Source organism: Trifolium pratense, linkage group LG3, assembly GCF_020283565.1.
Source record: "Trifolium pratense cultivar HEN17-A07 linkage group LG3, ARS_RC_1.1, whole genome shotgun sequence".
Lineage (NCBI taxonomy): Eukaryota > Viridiplantae > Streptophyta > Magnoliopsida > Fabales > Fabaceae > Trifolium > Trifolium pratense.
The window spans coordinates 2,020,730-2,036,341 of NC_060061.1; the positions used below are offsets into that span (position 1 = coordinate 2,020,730).

Consider the following 15,612-nt stretch of genomic DNA (forward strand, 5'->3'; position numbering starts at 1 on the left):
AATAGCAAAATATTAATTATATTCCTTTTTCTACGTATTCCAAAGATTTCTCTTAACAACTTTTTTCTAAAAAATAGCAAACATTGATTGCTATCTGAACTAGCAAATGAAACATTGCTCATAAACAATACGCGTGAAAACTTTTCCACTTCTCAAAGACTCCAGTACTCCACTACTTTTCCCAATTAATACATGCTAAATTTACAGCAATTCTCCCATCTTCCAATATATAAAGTGATCATGTGTGGCTGTTAACTGCATCTGGTGATGTTTACTACTCCCTCCGTCCCAAAAAGAATGACCCAGTTGACCGAAACACACATGCCAATGCATAACTTTGGCGACTAATATCTTTAATTGTATAATAGTAAAAATTATAAAAAATTGATATTTTGAAAATACTCATCGAGACGAATCTAACAACATCTTATATGTTAATATTTATTTTTATTTATTAGTAGAAAAATATGGTCAAAACAATATATATGAATAGTACATATATTCAAAATGAGTCATTCTTTTTGGGACGGAGGGAGTACTTTTAGAAAACTAATCCTTCGGAGAAAACTAATGCCAGAGAAAACTAATCCTTCGGAAACTGCTTTTATATATAAATATATGCTTTTGGTCGATGAACAAATATTGAATTTTTCCTTATATAATTTTTTATCAATTTAAGTCATTACTCTCTTTGTGACTCTATTTCATTCTCTGTTTTTATTTTTTCGGTAGGAGTGTCCAAGAGTAGATGGACGCAATGAGGTTAAACAAATTCATTTGATTTACATATAAGTAGTTTTTGACCCAACTAATAATTTACCTATTTTGCAGCATACCAAGAATATGGTGTTTAAACTTGAGGTCACAGATAAAAATGTGAACAACAAGTTCAGGAGTTATTTATGCATATATGATAACATTATATGTCCCTTGCGAACGCACGGGCAAGACGTCTAGTGATAATAATGAAAGAATGTTTGTTGTGATTTCTCTTGGAAGAGAACAAAATGCCATTTTATATTGTAGTCCCTCCACACTCAGAAATCATCATCTTCATAATCACAACAATATTCCGAATTAGTATCATCATTTGAATTTTCACCATAAAAATTCTTCCAACAATCATAGTCATCATTATAAGAGCTGGCTTTAACATTAGGGAGACATAAAAATTTTATTTGATCATGACACCTTTTCTTCAAATTATCTGTAAATTCAAGACGATGAAATTTTTGTAGCTCAAGAGATTCAAGAAGAGGACATCCATCAAGAATCGCGACCAATCCCTCATCAGTGAGGACATTTCCGTGAATCTTTAGATGATGTAGCTCAGTCATGGTTTTTCCAACAGCAATTGCCTCATCATCACAAGTACGGTAATAATTCCTACTAAATATCAACGATTTTAAAAGAGGACAATATTGCCCAATGACTTCAAGAAAATTCATGGATAAATTTTCGCTATATAAAATGTCAAGCTCCTCTAATAATGGAAATTGATTTGGAACTTCGATCATTCCTTTTTCTGATATTTCACGGCAAACTATAAGCTGCATACGCCGTAGGTGACTACCACTGAAAAGATGGAATGAAAAACACTTAAAAATGCTTGATTAAAACAATAAGATAGGAGTATATATGCATAACTAAGGAGTCACTATGAAGCAAGCAAATTTAAAGAGACCACTTGTAAAATATATATAATGACAAATGATCAAAGAAAAACAAATACGCTTATTTGAAGATAAGAGATTTTGAATATTACTTCTCAGCTATGAATTTAATGAGATCATCAGTAGCAAAGCCTTCAATACCAATATCTTCCAATTGACCGCAACTTCGTTCAATGGCATAGTGGCAAATCTTCACTAAATCATAGGGTGAATTGCGTATATTGATCATTTGAATGGTTCGCCAAATAAGAGGTTCCTTGCATATGTTCCGCCATAGAGGACACACGTGACGCACACTCGTCACAATTTCAATTGTATCAAGACGCTGAAGGATGTTTATTGTGATGTCTCTAGGAAGTTCAAGCCAATTTGGAAAAGAATATAATAATGCCATGGTGCAAACAGAACAAGATCATATAATTTTATTGTTGTTGTATTGTATAAGCTTTGATGATATGTAACCTTAAATAGTGCTAGTGTAAATATAAACAATAAATATAAACACTTGATGTATGGCTACACGTTTTGAAAGTGGAAAACAGTATACAGTAGTTTCCAATAAACTTTGGAAAAATACTAGTACTACTGTATTTAATTATCACGATGAACAAGTATAACTTAATAAACACTACACGTTTTTTCACCAAAAGAATACACACTACCTATCAATGTTTTTGAAAAGTGAAACGCATGGTAGAAAGATTCAAAGTTGCTCCGTTGCCAAAGATTCAAAGCAGAGTCCCACAACAAATGAATTTATTTAAAAATAAGGAACTATACAAGATAACTTTAAGGGTCATGTTAACTTGTGCCCTAAGGGCACATGTTAAGCTACCTAAAAATAGAAATATATAGCATTTAATGATACAAAGAATTTAATGCTTAGAGAATTGAATACAACACAAGTTCAATAAATATTTTCCTCATTTATCTTCTTAACATGTGCCTTAAGGGCACAAGTTAACATTCTCCTAACTTTAATTGTAGATTTTAAAATTATTCTTGATATTAAACAAATTGGTGGGATCAAGGGACATGACAAAAACTGAAATTCTTATCCACATTGAACTATGGATAACTTTGTCTTCCGCACAAATTGTCTAAAATACTTAAATAATATTTTGTCCACCAAACATCGACAACACCAAATTTGTTCAATTCCTTGATTGAACTAGTGCATGAGGTTCCTGGGAATTATAAATCAGTACATGTTTCATATGAACCGGTGTAAGAACTGTTCTGTTATTTTTGTTCTCTTTTTTTTTTTTTGCATGAACCGGTGCATTCTATCTTTATGCACCGGTGCATACTTTTAGTTAGAGTACAATTTTGTCTTGCGATCACTTCATTTATATTTTCTCTGTAGATAACAAACAAGCAAATTCCCGAATGATGAGAATCATATTGTGAGAAGTCGTAGTTCCTTCATCTTGTTCACTCTCTCTCTATTGGCAAACTTGAACAAAACGTCCATGGAACGGTGAATTTAGTCACCTACTAGGTTGGAATAAGATCGGGGTTTCTCGAGTACAAATCTAGGGTTTTCACTTCAATTGATATTGAAGTATTTTGTGACAAGTGATCGTTCAATTGATTCGGTCAATTCTCAAGGTTGAAAATAGGGATCTTGTAACAAGGGTTGAACATCAAGTTCTTTGCAACAAGGAGATAGTTGGAGCAAGAGTTGTGGAAATTCATCATCAAGGATTGAAGATGATTCTTAGTCGTTTTATTGTATTGTATTTATAACTTACATTGTGTACTCTTTTCAAATCTTTTTTGAAATATATTCTCAAGTCCATTTTCAGGAATTAGGGAAAGACATACCGGACAAGTGAGAACCGGAAAATCCGAGAACTCCCTTTACAATTTTGTGTGTGTTGTTTTCATAGTTCTTTATCGCTTTTAATTGTTCTTAATTGAAGTATTTGGAACGTTCCTCGTTAGTGATTGATCAAGCCTCATTGCGTTTTGAAATAACACTTTGAACATTGCATACCAAGTATTTGATAAAAACACTCGTGTGAAATTTGTTGTTTTTTAAAAGGAACACTTTGAACATTGCACACCAAGTCACCAAGTGTTTGATTAAAACACTTAGTGTCATTTTCATCGTTTTAAACCAAACTTTGAAGGCTTGAACACAAATTGCTCGATAAAAGTTCCAAATGCGCTTTTTCTTATATTTTGCACTTAATTGGAATCACCAAGCAATTTAATCGGTAAGTTATTGATTCGTGATTATTCAAATTCAACGCAAACTTGAATAATCATATCCTTAGTACGCTTTTAACATCGAAGTCAATTAATCGGCTTACATGCATTGTCTTATTATATCCAATAAGTCAATTAATCATTGTTATGGTTCTTCAATGTGTTTTGTAAGTCAAAACTAAAGTGAAAAGATAAGGGATTAAAGTTGACTGTTGGTGTTATATATAGTTATGGTAAAATTTATGTCACCTACCTTAACCCTAGGATTGAGATTTGTCTGTAGTAAAACAATTACACTGTTTTGTATCACAACCATTAATTATTAGATTGGGCGGATCAGATTAAGTCATCATTTACCAAATTAATGGTAACGATCTCAACCACACGATTGTGATCGGATGGTCCTTATCTGTTCAACCTCCTGCAATCCTTCTCCCCTACGATGAACTCCTTTCTTCTTTAGGGATTTCCTCCAAATTTCTCTAGGCACCTATTTACCACAAGCCTTATTGAAATCGATGACAATTAAGTAAGTCTTTTCTATCTATATAATAATCTAAAGGGCTTCTTCTCCACTGGTCCAACATTTTCTTTAAACTTATAATCTCGTTAAAAAGCTTTGTGAGCCAACCATAGCTTTGTGAGCCTGCTTGACATATTACTCTGTTATGCAAAAAATATAATGTGCCTTGACATATTTTTTTGCATCACAGAAATTAACATCAACTTGATCATATAGAATATAAACGTTGTTTTAGTAAATAATTTGTTTAAGTACAAAAATAAGTACTGTTTTATATCGTCTCCACATGGACTGATGCGATATCGATGTCGTTCAACGATTAATATAATTTTAAGTAAAATGATTGAAAGGTATATGTTTGCGATAAGTTGCGAAAATATAACAATGACAAGAGACGAGTAAATTAACAGAGATGAAATTGCTGGGATTAGACTTTATTAACTCATTCATATATATATATTTCCCTAATCAGTTATATAGATTATAGTTATTAACCAATATTATCACGTATTGCTCATCGGGCGTTTCCGTCCCCAGTTAACATCGAGAAATCTATTAAACCTATCAAACCCAGATCCCTCGGGAGCTTAATCGATATAATAGCATTAAGTTCCAATACTTTGAATGAATGTTAAACCTAAATCTATTCCTAGAGTTTCATCTAACAGACAATTATCCTAGATTCAAAAAATATATTCATATATCATTTCAAATCAAAGATTCAAACATTGAAAACAAGGATAAGATCAATATTGATAAGTAACTAAAACCATATATAATGTCATGATCAAAAAAATACACACTAATAGAGTCAATTACATCTAATCCCAACAAAAATGTTTTTAACTACTCATTACCATGATAGTTTTACACAAGTGAGAAGAAAAGAGATGAAATAATAACACCGATTGATTCCTCAAACAGTTAATGCGCATCCACTTCGTTTCCTCCGTCGTTTTGTGCTTCACTCTCTGTGTTATTCGTGTATGCTTTTATAGGCTTCGAAGAAAACCTTACTTCAGTGCAAGGGTTTGTTAAGCACCGCCCCTGTTTCTTTCTTTGCTTGCCACTTGACTTTTCCACTAGCCTTTCCACTTTACTGAGTGCCACGTGTTCTTAATTTTGTTACTTGGTTACTTTCTCTTCATTTTGTATCTATTAATTAATTTGTTATTTATAATCATAAACATACATTACTAATATTAATAATTAATATAAAACCTATAAAAGTTAAGTGAAATAGGTGAAAATAGTTAAAAATACAAATTTGCTAGTAAAGACTAATATTTATATTTAGTTGGGATTTTTTTTACTTCAAATAACTTAAGTTAATAAGTGTTTAAAATATATAGGTAAAATCACTGCTTTTTGGCACTTACCAATAATGAATGTGTTTAAAAAATTAAAGCTATTTTTATTTTAAATATATATATATAACATTTATATGCAACCAAAAAAGTAAGCTTAAAAATTTATTTTAAAATATGATGCCAAAGACATAGAAGGGGCTTCCAAAAATTAAACAGAATTCTCCAATTTAAGAAGACATCAAGGAAGGAGGAAGGCGAGTGTAATTTCCCCAATTTTTTAAATTTAGTTTGAAACACACAACATGAACAAACAAAAAGGAGAGATCAAATTGGAAGAAAAATGTGAATACAACATGGACAATATCGAATTAATCAAACACACAGCCATAAGTTTAGAATAAAATATCATGATTTGCAATGCCTTCAACATACATTTCTTTTTCAAAATAAACTGATTAGCATAAGAAACTCTTCAAAAATAATAGCCCCATTTTTAAAAATCACTACACATTCAGCATCAATCATAACAATCATCATCTAAAAGAGTTAAACTCCAATACATATAAGTTGACCATCATGTATTTTCCAATAAGATCGCGGCAATCTCATATCTTTGATCTGCTCTTGAAATCTTTTCATCAAACTTTCACTCAAATGGAGATTAACACAATCGTGAATGTCAAGAGACACAAGAAGATGACATCTATCAAGTGTTGCAAGCCACCCAACTTCGGAAAGATCATCGTCTCTATTCTCAAAATCGCCTACTTGATGCAATGGATCCGAAAAAACATAAGTGAAATGTTCAACTCTTCTAAATATTGAAGCTTTATCACAGTTTTTCTGACTTCTGCATCTGAAATTCTCCAGCAACGTACAAGCCGCATGCATCGTAGATTTCTGGCACTACAAAGCAAATCATACATATAAACCCATTATTATGGAACAAAACATCTGAAGTAAGAAAACAACTTTAATAATGCAAGAAAACATATATTTTGGTCAAATAATTACTTCTTAGCTATGCGTCCAAGGAGACCATTAGTGGCAAAATCCTCGATATCAATGACTTCTAAATTACCACAACTTCGCTTCAAAGCGTAACAGAAAATCTCTAGAAAATTCAAACCACGGTAAGCACTTTTGCAATGGAGAAAATAGTCGTCGTTAGGATCATTGATGATAATATTGTTCATTCGAATTGCACGCCACATGAGAGGATCCTTGAAAATGTTCCACCATAAAGGACAGACATGACATACGTTTGTGACAATGTCAATGGTATCAAGCCTCCCAAGAATGTTTGCAGTGATCTCTATTGGAAGTTCAAGCCAATTTGGCAACTTTGTGCTCTCATCTTCTGCTTCCTTTGCTGAAATTGAACTAGATGCCATTATAATATGCAAACAAAAGGTTTCTATAAATTGTTCCAAGAATTATAGTAGGAGTAGCCTTTTATAAACACTGACAGTGAATACTAAACGTTTTAATTTTAAAAATGAATTATTATAACCTTATATTTTCATGCGTAAACCTTACTTGGGGAACCTAAACGTTTTGAAAGACAAAAAGTTGTTCTGTTTCCAATAGTAATAAATAAAAGTTGCTCTGTTTTCAATATGTGGTTTCTTGAAAAATATGTTTAAATGTTTTTTTTTCAACCTTCCGATTTTATGGAAAGGGCCACCTAGTAATCCTGAGCAGTGTTTTAAAAACCGGACCGGACCGGCCGGTCCGACCGGTTGAACCGGGAACCGGAGGGTAGACCGGTCTGGTCCGTATGTTGGATCGCCCATGCTATTGGACCGGTGAAAACCGGTAAAACCGGTGAAAACCGGTGAAAACCGGTGAACCGGCGGTTTTGCAAAACCGGCGGTTTAACTGCATTTTTTTTTTCCCTGGCCCAAAACGACGTCGTTTTGCCAATTTTTTTTTTTTTTTTTTTTTTTTTTTGGAGAAAGTCAGAAAACTAAATTTTTTTTTTTTGTAAAGAGAAAACTAAAATAATAGAAATTAGAAACAAGAACGACAAAATCACTTTCATCTTGTTGCTACTATATGAACCCTAGCGCAGCAGCGGCGGCAAGCAGCAGCGGCGGCCTTCTCTGAAGCAGTTCTTTTCGTCAACCGTCGTAGCTTCATCGGTGAGTGTTTCTATTTCTTTCTTTGTGGAGTCATTAATGAATGAGAAGTAATTTTGGTTAGAGTGAAATGAGATCTGAAGGAAGGTGAGTGATAGTGGTGCTATGGTATTAGAGAGGATAGAGATGTTCTTGGAGTTGGAGAAAGGAAAGAAAAGGGTGAAAACTGAAAAGTGAAAAGGAACAAATAAAGAGAGTCACGTGCAGGGAACACACAAAAGACAAACATTTATCTCAAAATTGGGTAGAGGTTTCCCATATGTAAATTTATTACAACTGGTATCTTGACCCGTGAATACACCGATAAAAATATTGGGTTGGAGGATTCACCACATAAAAATACACAGATAAAAATACTTATTTGTGTTTGATGGTTAAAATTTATTTGGATTTGTATTTTGTACTATTTTAATGGGTGTGATGACAATGTTTATGATTTGAATTTAAGAATTTGTGACGTTGAGTTTATGAAATTTTCAAATTTTCAAATTTTTTTATGATTTTTTTAACTATATAGAAACGGTTCAATAACTATATAGAGACCGGTTCATTCCACCGATTTAATCCGGTTTAATCCGGTTTGTCATGCGGTTCGACCAGTGACCCAATGGTTCGACCAATGAACCAGTGACCCAGTGCTCTCGCCGGTTCGATGACCGGTCCGGTTTTTAAAACACTGATCCTGAGTTCAATTTGAAACAAGGTAGATAAGTAGTAAAGTCTAACAAAAAAAATTGTTTCACCTAGGAAATAAACTAAATTTTTACACACATTAAAAAATACAATAATTAGAAGAAAAATAATACTCCTATCATAAACGCAGAGTATTAGTAATATTTTAGGATTAAGGAAAATGTTAACATATTATGAAGATTAATGTAGAAATATTTTCAGTTAGGTCTAACTCTAGTTTGGCATGATGTGGTGTGGTCAATCGGGACCTCCCAAAATTTTATTATCTTTGGTCTATTTGGCAAGACCAAAACGTTGATTTATTATATTATGAGTTAAAAGATTTTTTTGGTAACAGTCTTCTTACCAGTCATCAGTTGAACTGCTAATTTTATCAAACACTACAATCAGCTTATTAGCCATCAGCTATAAGCTACCAGTCATCAGCTATAAGTTATGAGTTAGCTTATCAGTCAACCGCTAGTTTTGCCAAACAGAGCATTTGCCTGAGGTTTCTCGATAGTCAAGAGTTTGATGAATAGGGTGAAATTTTTCTCCTAAAAATGGTTCTCAGGCAACATGTTCTTTCTATAAATGAGAGGTGCAATATGTCTTGTGCTCTTATGTTGCGCTCGTTAGAAGAGTGAGTGAGCGAGTATGTGTGTTGTTTGGGTTCATGGTTGAGTCGGTGACAAAAACGTAACCTGCATCTTCTTTGCTAAAACATGAGAGGTGTATGTAATTCTTAATACATTTCCATAATAGAGTGCATTTTCTAATAAGGGTTCCTAATTCTATGGTAACAGCAGAAAAGCTGATCAGTGTACATATAGAAAACAGATTAAAATATGACTACAAACAACTAACAGCAACAATTAAACAAAATTATCTATATCAAAGTGTTTCACCAATAAAACCAACAACAATAAGTCAAAGTTCATTTTTATTACATTCTAAACAAACAAAATAAAAGTCTCTTAGATGTCTCCAACAAAATTGATTCAAAACATCATAAAAAAAACAGCTTCTCCTCAAATGATCCATGCTATTCAGAACATCACTTAACTTAAGAGGAACATAAAAAAGATATCATTTAATGAAACTTATAAAAATCCACATATGTGATCTTCCTCCCCTTCATTCCTTTGCTGCCTCTGACAATACATTCACAATAAAACTCATAAGCAAAATCATCGTCGTCGTCGTCATCATCATGATCATCAATATATTCATTTGGATACCTAATTTTTTTAATATTCTCGCAACACCTTTTCGCCAAATTTTCGTGCATAACTAGATTGTAACACATACGAATGTCAAGAAATTCAAGGTAAGGACAACCATCAAGAATAGCAACTAAACCATCATTGGTGAGTTTGTTTCCCCAAAGCTCGAGATGTCGTAGACCAGGCATTGTTTTTGCAATAGCGAGTGCTTCTTTGTTGCTTTTGTAACCTTTGTATGACCTACAATTAATGCCTTTGTATGGTTGATTGAATTTCAATGTCTTCAAATGAGGACAGTTTTGGCCGATTGCTTCAAGAGAATCCTTGGTTAATTCATCGTTGAATGAAAGTTCAACCTCCTCTAATAGTGAAAACTTTTTTACCGCTTCACAAAATACTTTATCTGAAATTTTCGGGCATTTTGAGATGCGAATGCGCCGCAAATTCCTAGTTCTGCACAATTTAAAAGATAAATTAAGGGTCAAAGAAACATAAAATAAATAAGTACAAGCATAGATGGGTCGAACATATATTTGCAAACCATGCAAATTGTGTCAAAATAAAACATTATATTGCTTGATACACCTTTTGTTTCTAGTTTGCTTTTTTTAGAACACTATTTTTAGGGACTAAAAGCACTATGCTTTGTTGTAAATGTTAATAAAATAAGGAATAAAAATAGAGGTCAGAGTCCGTAAATTTTAACTCAGTTGGCAGGAACATTGCACTATATATGTAAGGTTGGAATTTGAATCTTAGCTACTCTACTTGTTCACCTTAATGGTGAAATTTTTAACTACTAGGCCATTTGACTAAAAAATGGAGGTAAAAAATTATTTAAAATATAAATTCAAAATTTTATAAGACTAATAATATACCCTAAATATTGCTTCAAAAAATAATAATATACCCTAAATTTTTTTTTTGACAATCTAAATATAATTATATAATTAACTATAACGCAAAAATTGAACCCTATCTATTAAGAACAGAGGAGAGATGTGATACACTAATACTCAAATGTTTCTATGGAGGAGATTGTATTTAAGTTAAATTGTTGCTTCCTAATTCAAAAACATCAAATTATTGTATGATTCACAAGTCACAACTCAAAAATATAAATCACAATTCATAATTTGAATAAAAAATTATTCAAATGTACAAAACAATCAACAACAAAAAAAAAAACTATAAAAGTAAATCAATCCCAAAAAAATTATAACAAATTAATTAAATGAAAACAAAAATAAGATAAGAGATTATTACCTTTCAGCTAAGTGTTTGATGAGTTCATCAGTAGCAAAATACTCAATATTAATTTCTTCCACATGATCACCACCTTGATCAATAGCATACATACAAATCTTCTCCAAATTATGTGGTGATTTGAAACAATTGATCATTTCAATGTTCTTCCACATGAGAGGGTCCTTACTAATTTCCCTCCACATAGGACACACTTGACGTGCATTCATCACCATTTCAACAACACCAAGCAATTGAATAATCTTTGATGTCACATCTTTTGGAAGTTCAAGCCAGTTTGGAACTAACCGTAATTTTTTCTCCAAGTTCAAGGCCATTTTGCAAATACAAAGGGTTGAGATGGCTTGAGATATTTTTAATTTTTTTTATAGAATGATGGTTTGAGATCGATATTGAGTGTGTAATGATAATGTATGTACGTATATTTATATATAGTTTCATATATGTGCTTTGAATTAGTTGGAATTAAATCTCCCGGGAGAAAAGGAGTCGCATCGTTTGAGATAAACCTTAGTGGTGTATAAACCTTTTGGCTACCTAAATATCTTTTGAAAAATAGTCCTAAATCTTCAAGGTTTAAATGCTACAATTAAAGTTTTATCTTTTGAGCTAAAAATACTATTTTCATAAAAGGAGAATTTATAATTGGGATAAAATACGGTACCATAACTGCTTTTACATTTTCCTTTCACCAGGTGAAAACAGAATAGACTGAATGGGTTAATTTTTGTTATTTGTTTTAATTAATTTTCTGGTTTCTAGGATAACGAGGCTCCGATAATCCCAATTTCGATCATAAAGTAAGTAAAGTCTTTAATCACTTGAGCTAAATGTCTTGTTTAAAATAGGTCATTGGTGTTCCCGTGAGCTTAGCTCAGTTGATAGGGACATCGCACTATATGTGCAGAAGCCCGGGTTCGAACCTGAGACACTCGCACTATAAGGTGAATTTTCTAGCCACTAAACTACTTGACCAAAAAAAAAATATAGGTCAATGGTCTAGTCTATGTCAGACTCAAATTAAATTATTTTTTGTCTATGACGAAGTGATAAAACTAGAAAATAGGTTTTTTTAATAAAAATGTTCAATCCAACAATATCGACAATGTCAATTGAACAAAGACTTTTGGACACGTTTCTTAATAATAGACAATGTAAGACTTTTTTTTATATACTAATTTAGCTAAAAATATTGTGTTATACGTCACAAAAGTAATATTTTAGACTTTCTAGATATGGGTCTGCTTAAATAAATATAAAAAATCATTTTAATCAAAATAAAATATAAAAAATTATTATTATAGTCGAATTATAGTTTTTGGTCTCTTAAGTTAATTTTAAGTTTTACTTTTGTCCTTTAAGTTGTTTTTTTATGTTTCATTTAATCCTTTAATTAAGTTACAACCATAATACAATTTAGTACTTTAAGTTTTTCCCGTTTTATTTTGGTCCATTAAGTTATGATTGTCGGACACTTGGATCCTTTTTTTTGGTACATAGAAAGGGTGCAAAGCCCAAGAGAAAAGGAAAATTAAGAATCTAAACGAACACTCTGAGACATGCAAGCACTCGAAATGTCATCAAAGAGTTCATAGCTAAACTGAAATTTGCTAACCAATCGGCTGATATGTTTCCTTCGCGCTAAGCATGGTTAATTTCAACTTGCCGATTCATGTTCTTGAAATTACGAATACGCTTGATCAAAGTAGGAACATTTACGTGAATATTACAGTTTCATGTGACCATGTTGACTAACACCTTCGAATCACTGTCTACTTGAAGTCGTGTAACTCCTTGTCTTCGAGCTAAGTCTGAAGTAGCAAAGTTTTTCACAAGAAATGTGAATTGTGAACTTATTAAAATTTTCTTATAAAAATTTAATCTAATTGAAAACGTTAGAATGATCTCAGATAGATCTAGTTAGTGATAAAAACAAATTTAAAGTAGATTATGTGTGTGGTGTTTGTGTTGGGATTTAAGAGGTGTTTTTCAAAATTTTAATCCTCTTAGCGAAACAATCTCGATGAACGGATCTTTATTAAATCATTAATCACAAATCAAACAACACAAGTTTATGTGTTTACCACTTGAAACGCAGAACCTTTGAAGCAGAAACAGTTTCTGATCACGAGCAAAGCAACCTAGCAATGCCTCTACTCAGTCCACACGAATAGTTCCTTCAATCTCGGTGCTAGCCGAAACTAAACCGGTGGCTTTAGAGAGAGAGTTAGGGTTTAGAAAATTAGGATTCTGAATTCTAAATTCGGTTAGTTTTTCCTCTTCACAAGAGTTCTATTTATAGAGTCCCTTGTGTGATCAACAAGTCATACTTGTTCATCCTTATCCTAATTTTCATCTCACTTAAAACGTGCATAATTATCTTTTATAATTATTCCGTTATTATCTAACTACTAATAAGTCTCACTTATCATCTTGTAAATAAATCATATTTATTTACTTCGTAATTATCCGTTATAATATTTTAGTAGTTATCTAATTAATAATAAATCTCATTTATTATTTTATAAATAAATCTTATTTATTTATCTTATAAATAAATTTAACTTATCTATTTCTCTCTCATATATATGTTATATGTGTGTGACCTTGTAGGTTCTCGTAACATTGGTAATAATATCAAATCATGTATTTAATATTATAAACAACGGTTAGCATCTAGAAATACGCCGTTGTCACCCAAGTGACGAAAATGTCATGTGATCTGACAGAACCTTTTTGTGATAACGAACTTGTGTATAATTACCCCTTTGCCCTTTATATCTATATTGAACACAAGGCATAGATCGTGTCACCCTTGTATGGTTCAATATCTTATTTCTTGATCCCGGGATATACTGAGCAATGAATAAGCTCAATATCTCATATTGACTTAGTTCGGCGTGGCCACGCATTTTATCAGTCATATTCCATAAAGAGGCCTATAGATATTACTCCCATTATATAGGAGGGGCAAATCTCATCTAGGTCACTCATGTCCCTCGGCATGATTCATGAAGTACCTATTAACCAACTTTATAATTATCCTTTTACCGATAATGTTTGAATAGCAATAAAGTACTTGACTCCACATCTAGGGATCACAGTTGGTTCAGGTCTAAGGGTGGTATACACCATTATCACTATGAGAATATCTTATGACATTTTTCATAAATACTATATAGTATTCTCATGGTGGGTCTATCCAGTATAAATATTACTCTTAATATTTATACCTATGTATAGATGTGGTCATTAGTCTCAATACATAATAGTCTTTGCGCTTCAACATTATCTCAATTCACATTAAAGCTTGACTATGGATACTTTAAGAATAGTGTCCTTATGTTTAATGGAGTCTCACTATTAAGTCACACTTAATGTTCCATTAAATAGACTAGCTATTGTAGGGACTTTATTAGTTTAACACAAACATAATAAAGAAATGTCTTATTATATATATTAAATATATAAATCAAAGTAATGATATAAAAGAAGATTATATCAAAATAGACATGCTTTTAGGGCTTACTCCAACAGTTTGCACAAATTAAAAGATAGAGAAAGATAGAATCAACACACATCAATTATATTGGTTCACCCCTTAATAGTATGAGTTATGTCTAGTCCTCACGCTCGTGAGTGTATATATCCACTATAATCTTGAGATATTACCGATCTCAAATTACAAACCTTCTTGATCTAAACCAATATTAATAACCTTTAGCCCTACAAGCTTAAATCTACCTCAACCTTATAGACTATACAGAGGTGTCACTTAATCAATAGTTATGTATTAACTTGAACCAATCATTTTCTTTACAAATAAGTTGTTTGGATCACAAGCTTACAAATAAAACTCAATCAGTTTGAGAAGGTTAGAACAAATACACACAGTTCATTCAATAGTATACAGATCCAAGTATTTGATTTAGAGAGTTGGGAGTGAGAGTGGTTAAAGAAGAGCTTGAAAACTTGTACAATAAAGACAATTGTAGAATGAATATTGTAGTGAAAACTCCTTCTCTTCAAAGGCACCCAAGTGTGCTATTTATAGATGCGATTTGCTCTGAGTTGCGTGGCCTCCAAGTATGTAAAGGTGGAGCCAAAAACTAGTCGTTGATCCTTCAAAATGCAGATCAAATAATAGTTGCAAAAGTACAACTAACTTCTCTTTGTAAAAAAGGACATGGGAGAATGACAAAATGTTCATGATAAACAAGCCAATAAATATTTCAGAGATGTTGGTTTAGTCTATGTCAGACTCAAATTAAAGTATTTGTCTATAAACTAAGTGATAAAACTATAGAAAATAGGTTTTTTAATAAAAATGTTCAATCAAACAATATCAACAATGTCAGTTAAACTAAATTTTTTTGACAAAATACGTTTCTTTATAATAGACAATGTGTTATACGTCACAAAAATAATATTTTAGACTTCTTAGATGTCAACATTTTTTTTTAGGGAAGATATCGGTCTGCTTAAATAAATATAAAAAATAAGTTTAATAAAAAAATATAAAAAGTAATTTATTAGAACATAAATAAATTGATTTCTTATTACTATTGTTACGGTCGAATTATAGTT

The 15,612-nt window shown here is 31.9% G+C and overlaps 2 protein-coding genes across 2 annotated transcripts; both read right to left on the reverse strand.

Moving 5' to 3' along the window:
* Window positions 1–1,037: 1,037 nt before the first annotated feature.
* On the reverse strand, window positions 1,038–7,114 carry LOC123913516 (putative F-box/LRR-repeat protein 23). The gene is made up of 3 exons (XM_045964286.1): window positions 6,953–7,114; window positions 1,766–1,938; window positions 1,038–1,575 (listed from the first exon to the last, which is right to left on the reverse strand). The coding sequence occupies exons 1-3, from the start codon at window positions 7,112–7,114 to the stop codon at window positions 1,038–1,040; spliced, it is 873 nt and encodes a 290-aa protein (XP_045820242.1).
* Window positions 7,115–9,626: 2,512 nt separating this feature from the next.
* On the reverse strand, window positions 9,627–11,342 carry LOC123913517 (putative F-box/LRR-repeat protein 23). The gene is made up of 2 exons (XM_045964287.1): window positions 11,026–11,342; window positions 9,627–10,212 (listed from the first exon to the last, which is right to left on the reverse strand). Exons 1-2 carry the CDS (start codon window positions 11,340–11,342, stop codon window positions 9,627–9,629), a joined length of 903 nt encoding a protein of 300 aa, XP_045820243.1.
* Window positions 11,343–15,612: the final 4,270 nt, after the last annotated feature.